This window comes from Puma concolor, chromosome D3, assembly GCF_028749965.1.
Source record: "Puma concolor isolate L17-30 chromosome D3, mPumCon1.1.hap2, whole genome shotgun sequence".
NCBI lineage: Eukaryota > Metazoa > Chordata > Mammalia > Carnivora > Felidae > Puma > Puma concolor.
In genome coordinates, this window is record NC_141678.1 from 15,839,960 (window position 1) to 15,859,088 (window position 19,129).

Below are 19,129 nucleotides of genomic sequence, written 5' to 3' on the forward strand. Positions count from 1 at the left end.
TCGGAGCTTGTGTCTTCCTCTCTCTCTCTGCCCCTTCCACCCCCCCCCTCAAAAATAAATTAAAAAAAATTTTTTTTAACTTAAAGCAAATACAATATACCAGTAGCACACATGGATGGTGCAATATCACATTTTATCCAATGAAAATTAAACTTTCTTAATCTAACTGGACTTGCCCAGGGCCTTTGCATATGCTATATTCCCTTTACTTGAAACACTCTTCCCCCAGAAACTGGCATGACACCTTCTCAGCAAAACCTTTCGTGGATCAAACCTCCCCACCCCTGGCAGTCACTCTCCTCATGCCCCTACTTTATGTTCCTCCACAGCACTTAGCATACTGCCTACAGTTTACTTTGTTGTGCTTGTCTGTCTCCACTCCCCCTGGAATATGAGCTTCATGAGGGCAGGAATTTTGTGGCTCTTTTGTTTGCTGCTGTTATCTCAGCACCTAGAACAGAGCCTGGCAGGCACCCGGCAAAGCACTCGATACATTTTTGTCGAATGGTTGATAATGATGCAGTGAGTTGGGTGTGAATGAATGCAATAAGGAATCTGACTCCATTTTTGACGTGTGACAAGTTGACAGCTTTCAAGCGCCCCCCACTTCTTGCTCTTCTGTCCACGTCTGGGCAAGCTAATAAGAAAGTCCAGGTGCGAGAGGGAAGCTCAAGCCACAGACCAGGGACCGCTCACCCCAGCCCCACTCCCTGATCATGACAGAACCCTAAGCAGTCAACCTTCCATGATTTCAGACCTGTTTGGGAGCCTTTCCTGCTCTGCCCAGAAAGCCTCATCACATGAGTATTAAGTCGCTTCAACACAGTTTTGGTGCATCTGTGGGGTCAGTTTCAACCTCCGAACCAAATTTTGCGCGAGGGGTCTCTGAGAAGTAACACAACAGTGGTTGCTGTCACATGAGCCTCAGTCCCCAGGTCAGCTCTGCATTTGTTGTTTGTGCTACAGCAAGAAAACCGTCATTTGTGAAATTAAGGGGTTGCCAATGGTAACAGTTTTCTCTTCACCGGGTAATCTTGCAACCTGAGGACACTCTTTGATGAGTGGATTCAGAGAAGCTCGAAAGCAAAACAGAAGCACTCTGTTGTTTCAAACACGAATTCCACATCCTATCAACCAGCTCGCATTCCTACACTTAAAAATAAAAGCCAGGTGGGGCAGACTTCTAGGTGGCTCAGTTGGTTAAGCATTTGGCTCAAGTCAGGACCTCACCGTTTGTGAGTTCGAAGCCCCGCATCGGGCTCTCTGTTGTCAGCACGGAGCCTGCTTCGGATCCCCTGTCCCCCTCTCTCTGCCCCTCCCCTGCTTCCTCACTCTCTCAAAAGTAAACAAACATTAAAAAGTATTTTTTAAAGTAAGTAAATAAATAAAAGCCTGGCAAAAGCATCTAGAACTGACAATTCAGGGCCAAATTTATCTGTAATGTGGTTTCACTTTGGGAAATTTTGACTAAGGGGAAACTGAGAGATCATTTTGCTGTGACAAGAATATGAACTGGGCAGATAATGCCCGATCCCTGCCTGCAATCGGCTGGCTGGGTTGGACATGTGACATGTAGTGTAGACACTCAGAAGAGTTGACAGGAGCTAAGAAGCAGGGTCTAAGTTCAGAAGAAGATCACTGATGACCTGACACTGACATATTTATAAGAAACTCAAATACCATTATTTCGTCTCAGCTGCCATTGAAGCTAAGACACATCGCTTAAAACAGAGTGAAATAAAAACACTGTCAATTAAATTAAGACAATGCTTGCTTATCCTTTAGAATTTTTATTTCCTAAAAATAGGGTGTCCTAATTTTTAAAAGCTCTTCTTAACTGTCCTAGACAATTTTTTATAGATTGCTCTCTGTTTGCATAAAAGGGGAAACTATAAGAGAAAATACATTGCTTAAGGTTTTCGTCAAACGTCTTCACATTTAGAGCCCAGCTCTTCTGAATCACACGGTTCCACTCCAAGTCAACCATTCTGGATGCAGCATTTCTTAAAAGGATGCTTTGCTATTGTCTCCAAGAGTCTCTTCCTAGCTGCCGACTCCCAGTCTGCAAATTTTGATATTGGCACTGTCTTGATTATAAGGAAATGTCAAGAAAGGAAGGAAGGAAAGAAAGAAAGAAAGAAAGAAAGAAAGAAAGAAAGAAAGAAAGAAAGAAAGAAAGAAAGAAAGAAAGAAAGAAAGAAAGAAAGAAAGAAAGAAAGAAAGAAAGAAAGAAAAGGAAAGAAAGGAAAGGAAAGGAAAGGAAAGGAAAGGAAAGGAAAGGAAAGGAAAGGAAAGGAAAGAAAGAAAGAAGAAGGATGTTTCAGACTACAGCTCATGATCCAGTGGTTTTGTGATCTAAAACATTCAGGGGGCTGTTGTACGATCAGGCTGTTAGGAGTAACAACCAAGTTTGAGTGTGTAGGTGATAACAAACACAATACAACTGCCATCTGGCTGGCAGTGACTGGCAGACACACCCACAAACACGCTGAGATGTGAAAAGTTGTGCACTGGACAACTGGTCAATGCAAGAGAAATGGCAGGAAACGCTTGTATAAATGAAATTGATCTGGTGTATAACAGGATGTTCTGTGGGTTTTGTATTGTTATTAGCTTAGAAAACTGTTCATGAAAACTCAAACATTTGCAGATTCCTGAAGCATTTCTAAAAGTTCTATTTCTAGCAACTCCCAGATCGGGGCTCACTTCCGTCCAGACCCCAAGGCCCTGCACCACCTGTTCCCTGCCAGTGTTGCCAGCTTTAGCTCTGGCCACTCTCCCACATTCCTTCTGTGCTCCAGCTTTTTAAAGATTCTTGTACTTTCCTAAACAGGCCATCTTCAGACTCACCTGTCCTAGTCCATTCCAGCTGCTATAACAAACTACCATAGGCTAAGTGGCTTGTAAACAACAGAAATTTATTTCCCACAGTTCTGGAGGCTGGAAGTCTGAGATCAAGTGCACACATGGTCAGGTTCTGGCGAGGATCCTCTTCCGGGTTGTAGGCTGCTGGCTTCTTATTGTATCCTCACAGGGTGGGCAGTAGAGAGAGGAAGCAAGCTTTCCCGTGACTCTAACAAGGACACTAAGAATCCCTTTCATGAGGGCTCCTCCCTTATGACCTCATTTAATCCTAATTACCTCCCCAAACCCTACCTTCTGATACTATCATGCTGGGGTGGGGGGTAGGATTTCAACACGTAAATTTGAAGGGGACATAAATATTTAGTCCCTAACACACCTCTTTACATTTACAACTGCTATTCCATCCATTCGTATGCCAGTTCCCATGTTTCCTACTGGTAAATTCCTACTTATCCCAAATGTCACTTCCTCCAGGAAGCCTTCTTAGATTTCTCTAGGTTCCTGTAGCTCTTTGCACTGGAGTGTTCAGAGTGTATGTTTCTGGGTGTGCTTCCTCTATGATACTATGAACTCTCTGGGAGCAGATGCCTTGTCTTATTGCTTTCTGTAACTTCAGTCTCCTCACAGGTGTCTAGACTAGCAGGTTTTCAGGCAATGCCCACCAGAGAAATAAATGAATGAAAAGTTATCACTGTGAGATGCAATTTGAAAAATACTGGAAAAGCCCCACCTCCTGCCTCCCAGCATTTTCCCAATGGACAATACAAGAGTCCACTGCTGAAAAGAAAATGCCCCAGTAATACCTTAACTCTTCCTAGAAAAGGAACAAGGATTAATTGGTCACATCAGAATCTAACCATGATAGCTTGCTGAGAATATTCCCATCCAAAACTGAGAGCAAGGGAAAGACAGGAGAGGCAAAGAGGTACTCAGCAAAAAGGAAAGGAGATGTCACTTCATCCAGAAGATGTCTCCAACTACCCCCTGGTCTGAATTCGGTGCCCTCTTCCTAAAAAGCTCAGAGTCCTTCCCACTGCCATCTTTCTCCGTCATCACTGACTTTCCATGTACTCTTAGAGACCCAGGGTCCTGTTCATCACTGTATCCCCAATGGTCAGCACAATCCCTAGTACACATTGGTTGTTCAACAGGGATTTTAAGAATAAAACTGAATCTCAGAACCAATCTTCATGCCTGGGGAAACATGGCGGTGGTTCAACATGGTGCCTGACAACTTCCCAGAGAGTCAGAAGACAGGGGGACAGGCCGAGAGATGTGTCCACTCCTTCTCCAGTACAGTGCTGCCGAGTTCCAACCCCAAGGTGACAAATGGCAAAGTCGGGGAGTTGTGTGGACCATCAGGCGCAGAATGTCTTGGCCAGTATCAAGACGTCTGATCAGAAACCAGTGGCTGAGTCAGCAAGAAAAGAATCATGAAGTCTCAACTTATGTCATCTAACACAACAAGCCCCCGTTGACCTTATTCACTCCACTTCTGCAGCCCTAGGAAAATGTGAAGCAAAGGTGAGCACTTAGGCAAATCTGAGAGAAGGCAGCCTTGGCCAAGGGGCCTGGGCCTTACAGTACTGATCTGCTACTGATTATCATGGACAAGCCCCTTTCCATGCATGAAGGTATCTGATCCTGTAGGGTGCAGATTATTATGCCCATTTCATAGCACCTAACAGAGTACCTGGCACACAGTAGGTGCTCAATAAATATTTGTTGAATTGTGGAGTGAGGAAGGAACTGAGACCAGAGAGGTTAAATACTCAAGGTCAGGTCCATCTGACCCCGGAGTGCCAAATGCAAGAAGGTTCCTGCCCTGCAGGTAGGAGAGTGCCCTTCAGAGATGCTTAGTCCCAGGACAATACAGCATCATCTTAATGGTTGGTTCAACTCTGTTGATGTCTCTCCCTCCCTCTTCCTCCCATCCCCCATCTCCAGCATGTTGATTCGGTCGGTGAAGACAGGCCGCAGCTACTTTAGCATGTTGCAGGAGGAGAGTGCCTTGAAAAAGAAGCAACAGTACCTTCAACAACTGAAAGAGGAAGAAAGACATAAATTCCAGCCAGCCAAAAAGATCTCAGAAGTCCACTATGGTGATATTCTTTTGACGTAAGTAGATGGCAGTAGCTACAGTGTCCACAGTCCGGGGAAGGGCCACGCAGAGTGAACACCACCTGGTTGGGCTGAGGGATGGCAGCCGTCTCAGACTGGAAGCCCCATCTTGGGGTGTGGCGTCTGACCGTTTCTTTTAGTCCGCTCCAACCTACCTGTCAGCCTCACCTTCTGGTACCCAATGGAGCATCTTCTACTACAGATATCTGTCCTCACGTCTGATGCCAAGAGCTATACAAGAACTCTTGCTGGTCCCCAAATATGCCTCTTTCCCTCTCTTTACCAGGCTTGCCCTTACCACTAGGCCTTTCCCCATGCTGTTCCTTGGGCCTTAAATACCCTTCCCCACATCTTCTTCCAACTGAAGTTCTACTTATCATTAAAGCCCAGCTTAAATGCTACCCTTTCCTGACACTTCCTGGATTTCAGCCCAACCCCCTCCAGACCTCATTTGGACTCACGGTTCCTGTAAGGTGTTTGTGTGCTGGTTCACCTTAACCCACGTCAATATCTCTATTCTAGGCCTTCAGCTGCATCCCCAAATCCTAGCTGTCTACCCAAAACAGGTGCACAAGAAATGTTTGTTGGTTTGTTGAATACAGTAGCCCGCTCCCTCCATAAAAAAAAGGTCTTTCTCTGGTTGGGAGAGGACCATCAACAGACTGGCCCATTATGAAATGTCCATTTACATTGGTAACAGCAACAGTGATGATGACAGTGACAACCACAACAATAATTATGAGTGTCTACTATGTGCTTTATGCATATCTTCTCATCTAAATTTCAAAACATTCCTTACATAGGTGCTATTATTACCCCCCTTTTACAGATTAGGACAAAAGTTTAGAAGTGCTCACCTAGTTCCCCCGTGACTAAGGTCATAAGTTAGAAAGCATCCCTGAGTCCCAATTTTTGAGTGACACCAAAATTCCTAGGCTGCACCATTCTGCATGGACAGACTCCTGGGATACATAGCTTGTGCAGACTAAATGAGGCACAAATCAGGATGGAAAGGAGGTGCTGAGGCAGGCAGAAAGGAAATATGTGGTAGAAATGGACTGCCCCCGGAGCCATTGTCCTATTAGAGCAGTAGTGGTCTCAACCTTGGCTACCCATTAGAATTGCCTGGGCAGTTTTTAAAATACCAATGCCCAGGGAAAGATGGCAGAGTAGGAGGACCCTAAGCTCACCACATCTCAAGGATGCAGTGAGAGAGCACAAAATAGCAATGCCCAGGGTGCTTCCCATACCAATTATGTCAGAATCTCTGGGGGTTTTACCTGGACAAAGTATTTTTTAAAGTTACCCAAAATGGGGGTGCTGGGTGGCTCAGCTGGTTGAACGCCCGGCTTTAGCTCAGGTCATGATCTCACGGCTTCTGAGTTCAAGCCCCATGTTGGGCTCTGTGCTGACGGCTCAGAGCCTGGAGCCTGCTTCGGATTCTGTGTCTCCCTCTCTCTCGGCCCCTCCCCTGCTCGTGCTCTGTCTGTCTCTTTCTCTCTCAAAAATAAATGAACATTTAAAGTTCCCCAAGATGATTCCAACGTGGAGCCGAGGTTGAGAGCCACTGTGCTAGGGCTTCAGGGACCCAAATTGCCAGGTTGCAGGCTAAAGAGCAAACGGAATCCACAGCAGATACCCCCTCTCCTCTGCAACATGTCCCAAATTATGTTCTTTGCAGTGTTAACTCAGAGAAGTACCAATATGTGCTTCTCAAAAACAAGGGTCCTATCAGTGAAATCCTACAATGTGTGACTTTTCTGCATCTGGCTTGTTTCACTTCCCAGAATGCTAATGGTCGGGGATCTCCTTAAAGCTCAAGGTTCCGGGTGATAGATACAAACCCCGAGTGCAAGACTATGAGAGGCTGGTACATTTGTAGATACTCTTTCCTGAAAGTGCAGCCCTTGGGAATCCCAGCTTATTGTAAGAAGGGCCTTTTCTTTGATGCCTCATTTGTGCAGACCCTGGGCTATGGTTTCTCTCCTCCTTGCCCTGTGTGCTTTTTTTTTAAATTAAATTAAATTTTTTATTTTTTTTATTATTTTTTATTTATTTTATTTATTTTATTTTATTTTACTTTTACTTCACTTCACTTCACTTCACTTTAGAGAGGGAGAAAGAGAGTGAGCAGGGGAGAGAGAATCTTAGGCAGGCTCCACACTGGGCACGGAGCCCCACAGAGGGCTCCACCCAAAACCCTAGGATCATAAACCTGAACTGTAATCAAGAGTCCTATGCTCAACCGACTGAGCCACCCAGGCATCCCCTTGCGTGCTATTTTAGAAGGAAAAGTTAACCTTTTCTAAATTGGTAAATGTCGTTAACACCAAGTTAGCACCCATGCTTGCTTACATCTCTGGCTTTCATTTTGGCTCAAAGATTCCCACTTGGTGTCAGCTCTTTGCTTTTTTCCCTTTTTTTTTTTTTTTTTGCTATTTTGTCCAATGTTCTTGATTATTTTTACCCTAAGGGTCGATCCAAATAAGCTAGCCTGCCATTTGTGCATTCATTTAGTAACTCACTTATCCATTCTAAAATGAGATAAAATATTTAAGATTTATCATCCCCATGCCATGCCTTTTAAGGAGTGGGCATCCCAAAGAGAAGTCTTTTTAAGGGGAGCAGGGAGTATTTAAGGGAGTATGTAGATACAGAGAAAGAGCAGAAGGGCTTCACCTAAGAGGCAGAATGGAGACATCCAGAAGACTCACCAAAACTGTGAGCAGAAGGGACCTTTTAGGGGACAGAAAAGAGAAAAGGCAGCCACCACTAGGAGAGAACAGAGATGTCTATAAATTTTTTTACGTTTATTTTTTGGAAAGAGACACAGAACATGAACAGGGAGGGGCAGAGAGAGAGGAGACACAGATGCGAAGCAGGTTCCAGGCTCTGAGCTGTCAGCACAGAGCCCAAAGCAGGGCTCGAATCCATGTGAGATCACTACCTGAGCCGAAGTTGGACACTTAGCCAACTGAGCCACCCAGGACCCTCGAGAACAGAGACATCTAATGGAGATTTTCATGAGGTTCTGCCTCATAGTGTGAGATGTAAATCCATTTCTCTGTTTCCCTCCAAGATCTTCAGTGAAGAATCAATGGCCCCTTAGTGCAAGATATTCTTGGACCTTCATCTTGGCCAAGTGGAAAGTAAGTTTGGTGGTGAGAAGGCTACTTTGATCCAGGCCCCCTTCTCACTGCACAACCAATAATTATATATTGAAGACCTACTACGTGCAGGGCCTCTGGGGGCATTGAGATATGAAAAGGATTAAGGGACAGTCCCTACCACATTTGGTAGGAGCACCGAAACAAAGCACCATGAGGATGCATGTGAAGGAAAAACACTCCTGCCATGTTTCCCCTTTACTGTGATGCCATGACCACACTCACAACACTTCTGACACCAGATGTGTGGGGTTTCTGCCCACACCAAGCAATTCTCTGTGACACCAGCTGGGTATGCTACCATCCAACCCAATTCTGACGCTATCTACCAGGAGGTAGCATCAGATCCCCCAGGTTAAGGGCTCGGTCCCACAAGACTGTCCCCACATCGCAAGCCCCATGCTGTCACCTGTACTTCTGACTGGCTATAAATCAGGGTTCCCATGACCCCCCTCCTCGGGTGTGATCACTTCATAGAGTGGCTCACAGAACTCAGAGAAACACTGACTTACATTTACCAATTACTTATATAATAAAGGATGCAGGTGAATGGCCAGACGGAGAGGTAAATCAATAAAGAGGGTGAGGCCTGGAAGTGTCCCAAATCAAGAGCTTCTGTCCCCCTGGAGTTGAGGAGTGCCACCTTCCTGTAATGCGGATGTACTCACCAAGCCAGAACTTTTGGGATTTTTATGGCGGCTTCACTATGTAGTCATGATCTATCATTAACTCAATCGCCAGCCCCTCTCCCCTTTCCTGCAGGATGGGGAGTGGGGCTGAAAGTTCCAGGCTTCTAAAGGTGATGGCCTGGTCTTTCTGGCGACCAGCCCTCATCCTGAAACTGTCCAGGAGCCCACCAAGAGTTGTCTCATTAGAACAAAAGACATTCCGACCACGCGGGAAATTCCAAAGGATTTAGAAGTTCTGTGTCAAGAACCAGAGTCTAAGACCAAATATTAGAACAAAATATCTTCCTAGTGCTACTGCCACTTAGGAAATGACCAGGATTTTAGGAGCTCTGTCCCAGAAGCCAGGGGCAGAGACCAGTAGATACGGCTTCTATTGTCTCACAATGTCCATCCCCTCCTGGTTAGGGGGTGAAAAGAGAGCCTGTATAGAATCCCCAGAAGTATGATTCGTGAGCAGGATTTTTAATGCTGAATAGAAAGAGACATGGTTAGACACAGCAGTATCAGCCCACCAGAACTGCCGGTGGCCAGCATTTCTGATTAGGAAGGCCAGGGCTGAAAAAGGAAGGTGTTGATGGTGTCATCTTTTGACAAAGTCAGCAACATTATCTTCAGAGTGAAAAAAAAAAAAAAAAAAGCAAGCAAGTCATGGCCTGAGCCACCCGCATCCAGCCACCCACCGGGCTACCAATGAAGGATCCTCACAGGACAGGGGCACATGATAGACAGAAGGTTTACTCAACGAGTAAGGGGGTTCTTACTCTTTCCACGAGGGTTCCAAGAGTTAAGTGCAAAGTCTGCCTTCCCTGAGCCTGATGGTGCTTAGAGTCTGGTACTCCCAGTGACACTAGCCAGCTGGCAGGCTTTCCCTGACAGAGAAGGAATGAACTCATGGCTTTTTTTTTTTTTTTTTGAACAAGCTGCACTCAGATGAATGGGCACAGGAATAGGCACTGGGGAAAGGGGAGAGGAGTCTATTAAAGATTCTCCTGCAGCTATTTAGATAGTTCTGTTGCCACGTCTCCCTTGTTTGGATGGGGTTTTAATCCACGGTCATAGAACACAATTCTCTCTTCTACCATCCATGTTTCAGTGTGCGAGACATGGTTTATTTAAAGTTTAATAAGTTTAAATATGCACGAGATCATCCTTCTCACAGACATCGGTCTCGCTGTGTCTTATCTGGTGGATTCTATGAGCTGCACAAGTCTGGTTATTAAAATAAAACTGGAGGCCATGACTGCAGTGTAGCCATCAAATGCAGGTGGGGAAGCAGGGGTTATAAAATAGCACTGGGATTCTCCATACCAGTACAGGGTAGTGGTTAAGAGCACAGGACTCCCTCATACGACTATTTAACTTTGGGTAAGTCACCGTACCTCTCTGAGCCTCCTTCACCCTTACGAATGGTACCAAACTCCCAGGCTGGTTATTCAGGACTGAATGAAACTGTTTAGAACAGAGCCTGGTAAAGGAGACTCCCTCAGTAACTGCTAGCTATTATTATGCAATAAGGTGACTTTGATCTCTGTGGGCCTCAATTACCTAAAATCCTCAGATTTATGGCTAAAAATCTTAACTTCCAGGCAGGCTAGAAAGCATCTCTCATCTAAGAGCCAGGTGCTATAAATATAATTCCAATCATAGAAGTATCAAAAAGACAAGTGTTCGTTTAAAATACTTTTTTTAACGAGGTATTTGATCTTGGGCATTATAAAAGCAGGAGACATTATTCCCCCCTCCCCTCCCTGGATCCAAGACCATAGGATCAGTTCTTTCAGACAAAAGTTTTAAGTCTGACAAAGTAGGCAAAGGGAAAAAGGAAATCAAGCACGTCCCAAAAGATTTCTGCCTGCTAGCAGTCTTTCCCACTGTGCTCAATGACCTCGTTTTTCAGTTGCAAATTTAGCTGAAAAGGTGAAAAAAACAACGGGTAAAATTCGTCTTGTTATTGTGGTTGAGAGGCGACAGAAAACCAGAGATTAAGGACTGTAACAGTTGGGTTAATTTCTATGTAATCTAAACCACTGGGGGACATGACTGAGCCAGTAAAACTGGGCAAGCCGATGTATTTGTGGTTTCCTCAGCTCTAGGGCTGAATCAAGAGCTCATGCAAGTGGAAATCAGGGGACCTGGATTCCGGTCCTATTTTTTTTTTTTTTTCAACGTTTATTTATTTTTGGGACAGAGAGAGACAGAGCGTGAACGGGGGAGGGGCAGAGAGAGAGGGAGACACAGAATCCGAAACAGGCTCCAGGCTCTGAGCCATCAGCCCAGAGCCCGACGCGGGGCTCGAACTCACGGACCGCGAGATCGTGACCTGGCTGAAGTCGGACGCTTAACCGACTGCGCCACCCAGGCGCCCCACCGGTCCTATTTTTTTAGTTAACTCTGTGACCCCAGGGTTGTCCTCGAATTCTCAGGAGTAAGTAAATTCCTAACGTGTGTCCCCACTCCACCTCCTCTGCCCCCTTCCGCCTCATTCCCCCACCCACCACACACACTAAACCAGAGGGATTTTTTCAAGACGTAAATTGCTCTCAGCTTAAAACCCTCGGATGGCTGCCATTCCTCACAGGATAAAGATCAAAGTCTGGGCAGGGGGCTACAAGACTCTGGATGGGCCAGTCCTGTCTTTCTCCCTCAGCCCCAGCCACACATACTCCCCTACCTTCCCCCTCATAATATGCCCCCCAGAGGAGGGCTTTCCCCCATCCCATTCACCTACCTAATTCCCATTTAACCTTCTGATTGTTTACTTTTTTTCCAGTTACTGCTGCTGTGAACAACCATTCCCAAACTTAACAACTCAAGACAACAGGGGTGCCTGGATGGCTCAGTGGGTTAAGCCTCTGACTCTTGATTTCAGCTCAGGTCTTGATCTCATGGTCTGTGAGTCTGAGCCTCATGTCGGGCTTGTGCTGACGCTCAGAGCCTGCTCAGGATTCTTTCTCTCCGTCTCTCTCTGCCCTTCCCTGCTTGCACACTCCTTCTCTCTTACTCTCTCTCTCTCTTTCAAAGTAAGTAAAAACATTTTAAAAAATTAAAGAAAGAAAAGAACTCAAGACAACAAACACTTATTTTGCTGACAAATCTGCTGCTTGATCTGGGCAAGTGGGGGAAGGACTATCTCTACCATGACTAACCTCGGCAGCTTGAAGGGTCCATTTCCAACATGGCGCATCCACATGGGCCACAACTTAGAGCTGTCTGTCAGCTGTGCTCAGCCGGGGTTGAGACCCAGCAGCCATGGCTCCTCTCCCTATGAATCTCTTCATAGGCTGTCAGCTTCCTCACAGCGTGGCCACGGCTGGGTGCTAACAGTGAGCATCCTGAGACATGAGAAGGAAAAGCTGCGGTTCCTAGAGCCTGAGCCCAGAAATGGCATCACACCCATTTCTTTTTGACATGTTCTGTTAGCTCAACCACTCACAAAACCAAGATTCCAGGGGAAGGATACGTACGGCCATCTCTGCCTTGGAAGAGAGTCAAAGAACTTGGGGTATGTGGTTCTAAATGGCCACAACTTCCTCCAATGAGTATTCCCTGGCTCCGTTTCAGCCCAACTCCCTATTTTGTGCTGTCAAAGAACCATATACTCTTCCTACTCAGCCTTATCACAACTGCGTGTTTGGTCAAGCCCATTTCTGTCCCTAGACTCTGAGCTTCAGAGGGGAGAGGCTGGGTCTGTCTCATTCATTGCTGTGTGCACAAGCCTCCAGCAAAGAGATGTTCAATAAATCCGGGTAGAAGTGAATAAACCAGGGAACCTGTCAATGATTCAATCAATGGAGGGACTTAGACTGAGGCTCAGAAACTGAAAGGCCCTAAGGGAACTTGCACGTCCTGGGAAGCATTAAGGCAGACAAGGAGCAAGAAGCAGGCAACCCACTGAGAAGCCCACACTGAGGGTAAAGCAGGCAGCAACCTTGATCTTGGGTGCCACCTGACTCTGGCCAGCCAGAACAGGGACCCAGAGTGGCAACAACCTGCAAGTTTTCAGAGCCAAAACGTTTCCATTTTAATGTGAAATTTCCCACTGTTAAAATACAATCGATTCAGACATACACACACGCACACACACACACACACACACACACACACACACACAGGCTTGTTAAAATGTGTCTATTGGCTAGATTTGGTCACAGGCAAAAAGAAATAAAAACCTATGACTCAGCCTTGCTAGAAAAAAAAAAGTATTTTACATAAATGAAATAATTTGCTCTATGATGGTGGAGAAAAAAAATCTAATATGGTATTAAATGTAATTTAATGTTTCCTTTTGAAAGAGCCTTTTTCAGGTAAATGTCCAGTGGTTTCAAAGATGAACTGCCTGTCTGGGCTATTTCTCCCTTCTCTAAGCAAGCCCCCTCCTCCCCTATCCCCAGATGGTGTCTGGCTTGGAAGGAAGCTTCCATATTCTCTGTGGGGGCAGAGCATGAAGCTCTGGTTTCCCAAAGCAGCCAGCCTGGTGGCCGCAGAGGTATGCCTGGTTGTGGCTCATCTTTAGGGGCACACTTGTGCCTGCTTCTAAAGTTTGAGATCCCCCACACTTCATGGCTGGTTCAACCAACCAATTAGTCAGCAGTCTGTAGAGCTGAATGAAGCCTCTTTAAGGAAAGGGCCAGAAACAGGAAACACTAACTCCAGGCAGTTCCTTGGCTGTGTCTCATGCCTTCATTTCCACTTCTCATCATCCCCATGGCCAGGCTGAAGTCACCTTCCTCTCTCAGGCTGGAATTATTGCAATACCCCTAACTGGTCTCCTTGCCTCTGGCCTTGCCCTCCACCCCCCCCCCCCCCCGCCACAGATCATTTTCAAAATAGCAGCCAGAAGGATCCTTTCTGAACGCAAGTCAGACACATCTTCTCTTGGCTCAAAATCCTTTACTCTCCTTCTCATTTAGAGAAAAGGCCCAAGTCCCCTGCAAGACTAGCTGCAAGTCCCCTATTCTCTCCCCCCCTCCTCCCCTTCCTCTCCCTGCCATCTCTGAAACACAATCCCACCACAGGACATTTGTACCTGCTGTTTCTTCTGTCTAAAATGTGCTGCCCCAAGACATCATTGAATGGCTCACTCCCTTATGCTCTGCAGATATCAAATGTCAAACTTTGCTTCATCACCCTATTTAAAATTGTAATTCCCAGCTCTTCTGAACCCTCTTCTCTGTTTTTTATCCCTCACAGCACGTCTCACTGTTTAGCCCCGCAGGGGAGGGAGGGTTAGCAAGCTCTAGCACAGGGGCCACATCCAGCCCTAAGGCAGGTTTTATAGATAAAGTTTTATTGGAACACTGCCATCTGCATACTGTTTACATATGTCAATGGCTGCTTTCATTCTACTAAGTAGTTGTGACACAGACCACATGTCTGACAAAGTCATAAATATTTGGCCCTATTTAAGAAAACATGTCCCAGGGCGCCTGGGTGGCTCGGTCGGTGAAGCGTCCAACTTCGGCTCAGGTCATGATCTCATGGTTTGTGGGTTCGAGTCCCGTATCGGGCTCTGTGCTGACGGCTCAGAGCCTGGAGCCTGCTTCGGATTCTGTGTCTCCCTCTCTCTCTGCCCCTCCCCCACTCATGCTCGGTCTCCCTCTGTCTCAAAAATAAATAAACATTAAAAAAATTTTTTTTAAAAAAAAGAAAACATGTCCCACCCCTGATCTATATTAATATACCATACCATTTCCCTACTTATCTTGTTTATTCTCTTTGCTCCTCCACCAGAATATGTGCTCCACAAGAGCAGGGGTTTTCCTATGATCTGTTCACGGGCTGCTTCTAGAAGCCTCATCTCTCGAGCCGGCCCATAGTAGGTGCCGATCATATCTGCCAAATAACCACTGGCAACAGAAGGAGGTGTTTAAAACGGCTGCTCACTGCTCACTCTGTTTCTCTTTCCGCTTCTCCTTCAGTACATACGACCAAGCCAAGGTTAGGAAGATGGGCGCTGGAGTCGTACTTCGCCCATTCACCCCCGTGCACAGCTGCATCATCTCATCCTCGCTACCCGAGGCTCACGTGTAAGTAGTCCCTTCTCTGGCTCATCTGCCTTGCTTGCTTTTCAGTTCAAGCCAACGGCTCAAAGAGCCAACAACGCATCGGAGGCTGCTGAGCTCGTCCTTTGTCCTCCTGAAAGGGACATAGAGCCTGGAGCCAGCGACGCTATCTGACGCGAAGAAATAACAGAAAGCAGACGTGTTGCTTAGAGCTAAGTGGCAGATCCGCTGGGACTGAGCCATTCCATTCCTCACCGAGCCAGACGCTCTAATGTCAAATAGTTTGCAAAGCCTGATAAAATCTGTCTGTAGCTCTCAATGAGCGCGTGCAACAACATCTCAGCCCGGGCTCAGGGGACGCGTTTCCCCCAAAACTCAAGGAGCTATTTCCCAGAGAAGCACCTGTTGTCTCCTGACCCGAGGCATGAACTCATGATTGCGTGGTATAACAGGGGCTCATCAACCCTCCAAAGAACACCGTGGCTTCCTAAAACCTCGGCATCTTCTTCCCCTTGTGTCAACTCCAAAGAATTACAAACCCATGTTTCTCTCTTTTGCCAGTTAGCACTTTTCAACCGGAAGATTTGGGGCACAAAGACAGAAGCTTTTGATTCCAGGGCAGGGTTTCTCGACCTTGGCACTACTGACCTTTGAGGACGAATCATTCTTTGTAGTGAAGGACTGACCTGTGCATTGCAAGGCGTTTGGGAGCATCCCTGGCCTCTATCCACTCGATACCAGTAGCGCCCCACCCTGGAGTTGTGACAACCAAAAATGTCTCTAGGCGTTAACAAATGTCCCCTGGGGGCAAAATCATGTCTACCCTCTTCACCACTCCCCCACATTAAGACCCACTGCTTCAGGGCAATGAAAATGGTGCAATGGATTGCAGACTCCTCTGTCTGCTTATCTGTCAAATATTTATTAAGTCCCTACCGTATGCATAGTGATCACGGCATTACCAACTGCTCTGCAGGCAGATCTCACTCAGTTCTCTCAGCGGCCCTATTGTGCAGGTGTATTACTATCCCCTCTCTGCAGATGACAAAGCAGCCGAGAGGTGTGCTCCTCTGCCCAAGGTCACAGAGCTCAGCATGTCACTGGGCTGGACTTTTAAGCCACGTCTGTCTGACTTCACAGCCCAAACACGCATTACCATGCACTACACAGAAAGTGTATCTCAAAGCCTTGCCTTTGGGGAGCTCATGATATGTTTGGAGAGCCAGGTCTCGTACTCGAAGAATAAAACAACGCAAGAGAGAAATCATACCATGAGATGGCAGGAAAAAAATAAAATCATTAATAAGAGCACTTAGTTTATGGGTGGAAGATGCCACCATCACCACCCACCACCACCACCATCATCACCATCACCATCATCATCATCTCTCCCCAATATTCCAGCTTTTGATGAGCCCACTCTCAACTTTCCTCCGACTTCCCTTTGATTGATATTATGACTGGATTCTTGATAGACTTATTTGTTCAAGCACATTCCAACTGGAAACCTAAACTTGTGTTCTTAAAACATCTTCTTGCAGGAATAGGCTTTGTAATTTCTCATCGCATCCCTTGGAAACGTGCTTCTGCCCATCTGTCCCATGGACAAACCTTCTGAAACAGAATGGTGTAGATCTGTGGTTCTAAAGATTTCATTTGCATGTGAATCCTCTGGGGATGGAGGTGCGGGTGATGTCTGGAAAATACCTATTTCTGGGGGCTCAGTCGGTTAAGCATCTGACTCTTGATTTCAGCTCAGGTCATCATCTCACGATTTTTGAGCTCAAGCCCTACACTGGGCTCTGTGCCGATAGTGTGGAGACTACTTGGGGATTCTCTCTCTCTTTGCTCTCCCTCTCTCAAATAAGTAAACTTAAAAAAAAATTTTTTTTTAAAGAAAATGGATGTTTCTGGGCCCCACCCTCAATTCATTTGGTCTGAACAAACTGAGGCTTGTATCAACCTTGGAAGTAACTGGAGAGTTTCTTAATCATCTCCTTTCAATGCCAGATAAGGAAACTGAAGCCCAGAGAGGGGCAGAACCTGCCAAAATTCTTACAACAGGAATTCTGACCTCCTCACTCCTAAATCAGATCTTTATACCAAGTTCATTAGGCCAGGATGATGAATATTATTATCATCACAGTACTTACTGTTGGTTTCTATTAAACTCTTTACCAGGGATCAGCAGACTTTGTCCTAAAGGGACAGACACTAACATTTTAGACTTTTCAGACCAGACGGTCTCTCTCGCAACGTCTTAACTTTGCCATTGCAGCTTTCATGCAAAGCTGTGGCTGTGTTCCAATAAAGTTTTATTTGCAAAGAGACAGTACCCCTACTGGCCACAGTTTGCTAATGCTGTCCTCTTCTTCTCCTTGGCTGTTAAAAGGCTCTGGCTGCATTTGATGACGTATCAGTAATTCATTGCTGTATTACTGAACACCTCAAAATGGAGTTGTTTAAAACAGTAACCATTTTTTCGTTGCTCACAGTCTACAGGTCAGTTGGGTGGTTCTGCTGGTCCAGGTTGGCTTGGTTGATCCTGGCCAGGTTTGTGCATGCGTGTGCCCAGATGAAGGGTGAGCAGGAGGGCGGCCATCTAGGGTGGCCTCACACGCAGGTCTATGGTTGACTAGTTGCCAAGGTGACAAGAGTGACTGGGCCACATGTCTCTCATCATGCAGCAGGCTAGCCCAGGCAGTCGGGAAGGGTTCCAAAAACAGGAGCCTGAGCACCAAAGTCTCTTGAGGCTTAGGCTCAGAATGGATACAGTGACACATCCACAACATTCTATTGGCCATAGCATCAAGGACACAAGGACTGGGGGAAAGATTCCACCTCTTGATGGGGAAGATGCAAAGTCACGCCAGAAAGTGTGTAGATGCAGAGAGGGGCTTTTTTTGTAACCAGTGTACCCAAAGGCATCAGGGCACGGCGTGCCTGATCAGTTCTCAAATCCTCAGTTGTCACATCAGCCAATGTGGATCAGAGCCGGCTGAGTCCCTTCCACCCAAAGTAGCTGATCCCAAAGCTGGCTGAATATTCTGAATTGGCTGTATGGGGATCAGTTCAATCATGTCAAGGGAGACTTGATCTTTACGTATAAAAAGGTGGGGGGAATGGTCTCTAGGAATGAGAAAGAGCTCCTCCTTTCCTCTCTGGGATGATGGGCTGCCCCTCACAGCCTTCCGTAAGCAACTGTTCAGCAAGAGCAGTGCCTGTCACCTGTCCAGGTTTGTCCTTGGCAGTCAGCATGGGGTGCTTGAAATGGCTTTGTAGATATATTCTGATTTCTCTTAGGAAAAGCACCAAACGTTGTTCTCTTCTCAGGCACGTTTTCACCCACTCGTATTCTGGGTGGTAGAACTGTTTCGATAGAGTGGGCTATCTGAGTGTGCTCATCTGGAGTTCTGAATGCAGGGATTTTAGAAGCAGGCTTTGTGCTCCCCTGTCCAGTGTTTTTGTCTATTGTGTCCCGCATTTAAGAAAAAAAATGGCCTCTCTTTTAAGTCGATAAAATCCAAGATAGTGTGCTATGACCTGACACACAGTCATTATGAGGAAGTACTGACTTGTTATCAAATATGTTTCTGGGGATCCTTTTTCTTTCTGTTTCTTCTTTCCAGTTGATTTTACCACATGTTAGATGAACAATCATCAGGTTTGAGGCGCTTTTTTTTTCATTAAGACTTTATTATACACACACACACACACACACACACATATATAATATATATATTTAGAGCAGTCTTAGGTTCAGAGAAAAAGTGAGAAGATACAGAGATCCCCACTATAATGCCTCCCCAATCCGTGCTCAGCTTCCCCCATTAATCAACATCCCTCACCGGAGGGGTACAGTTGTTACAGCCTATGAACCTACTTGGACATCATCCTCAACCAAAGTCCTCAGTTTACATTAGGGCTCCCTCCGTGTTGCACATTCTGTTGGTTTGGACAGATGATGTGTAATGAATGACATGTATACACCACTGTAGTGTCACACAGAGTATTCTCACTGCCCTAAAAATCCTCTGTGCTCCGCGTGACCCTTAGCAACTGCTGACCTTTTCACGGTCTCCATAGTTTTGCCTTTCCAAGAACGTCATACAGTTGGAATCACAGACTATGTAGCCTTTTCAGATGGGCTTCTTTCACTTAGTGATATGCATTTGAGGTCTCTTCATGTCTTTTTGTGGCTGGATGGCTCATTTCTTTTTAGCGCTGAATATTCTACTGTCCGGATGTATGTACCACAGATTATGTATCCCTCCACCTGCTAAAG

General features: G+C 46.0%; 1 protein-coding gene across 1 annotated transcript in view; it reads left to right on the forward strand.

Moving 5' to 3' along the window:
* Positions 1 to 19,129, forward strand: part of CCDC60 (coiled-coil domain containing 60) — a 162,512-nt gene that overhangs the window by 102,621 nt on the left and 40,762 nt on the right. The window contains exons 3-4 of the mRNA XM_086681812.1: positions 4,813 to 4,983; positions 14,761 to 14,868. Of these exons, the coding sequence (XP_086537938.1) occupies positions 4,813 to 4,983; positions 14,761 to 14,868 (279 nt within the window). The remainder of the gene's footprint in view (positions 1 to 4,812; positions 4,984 to 14,760; positions 14,869 to 19,129) is intronic.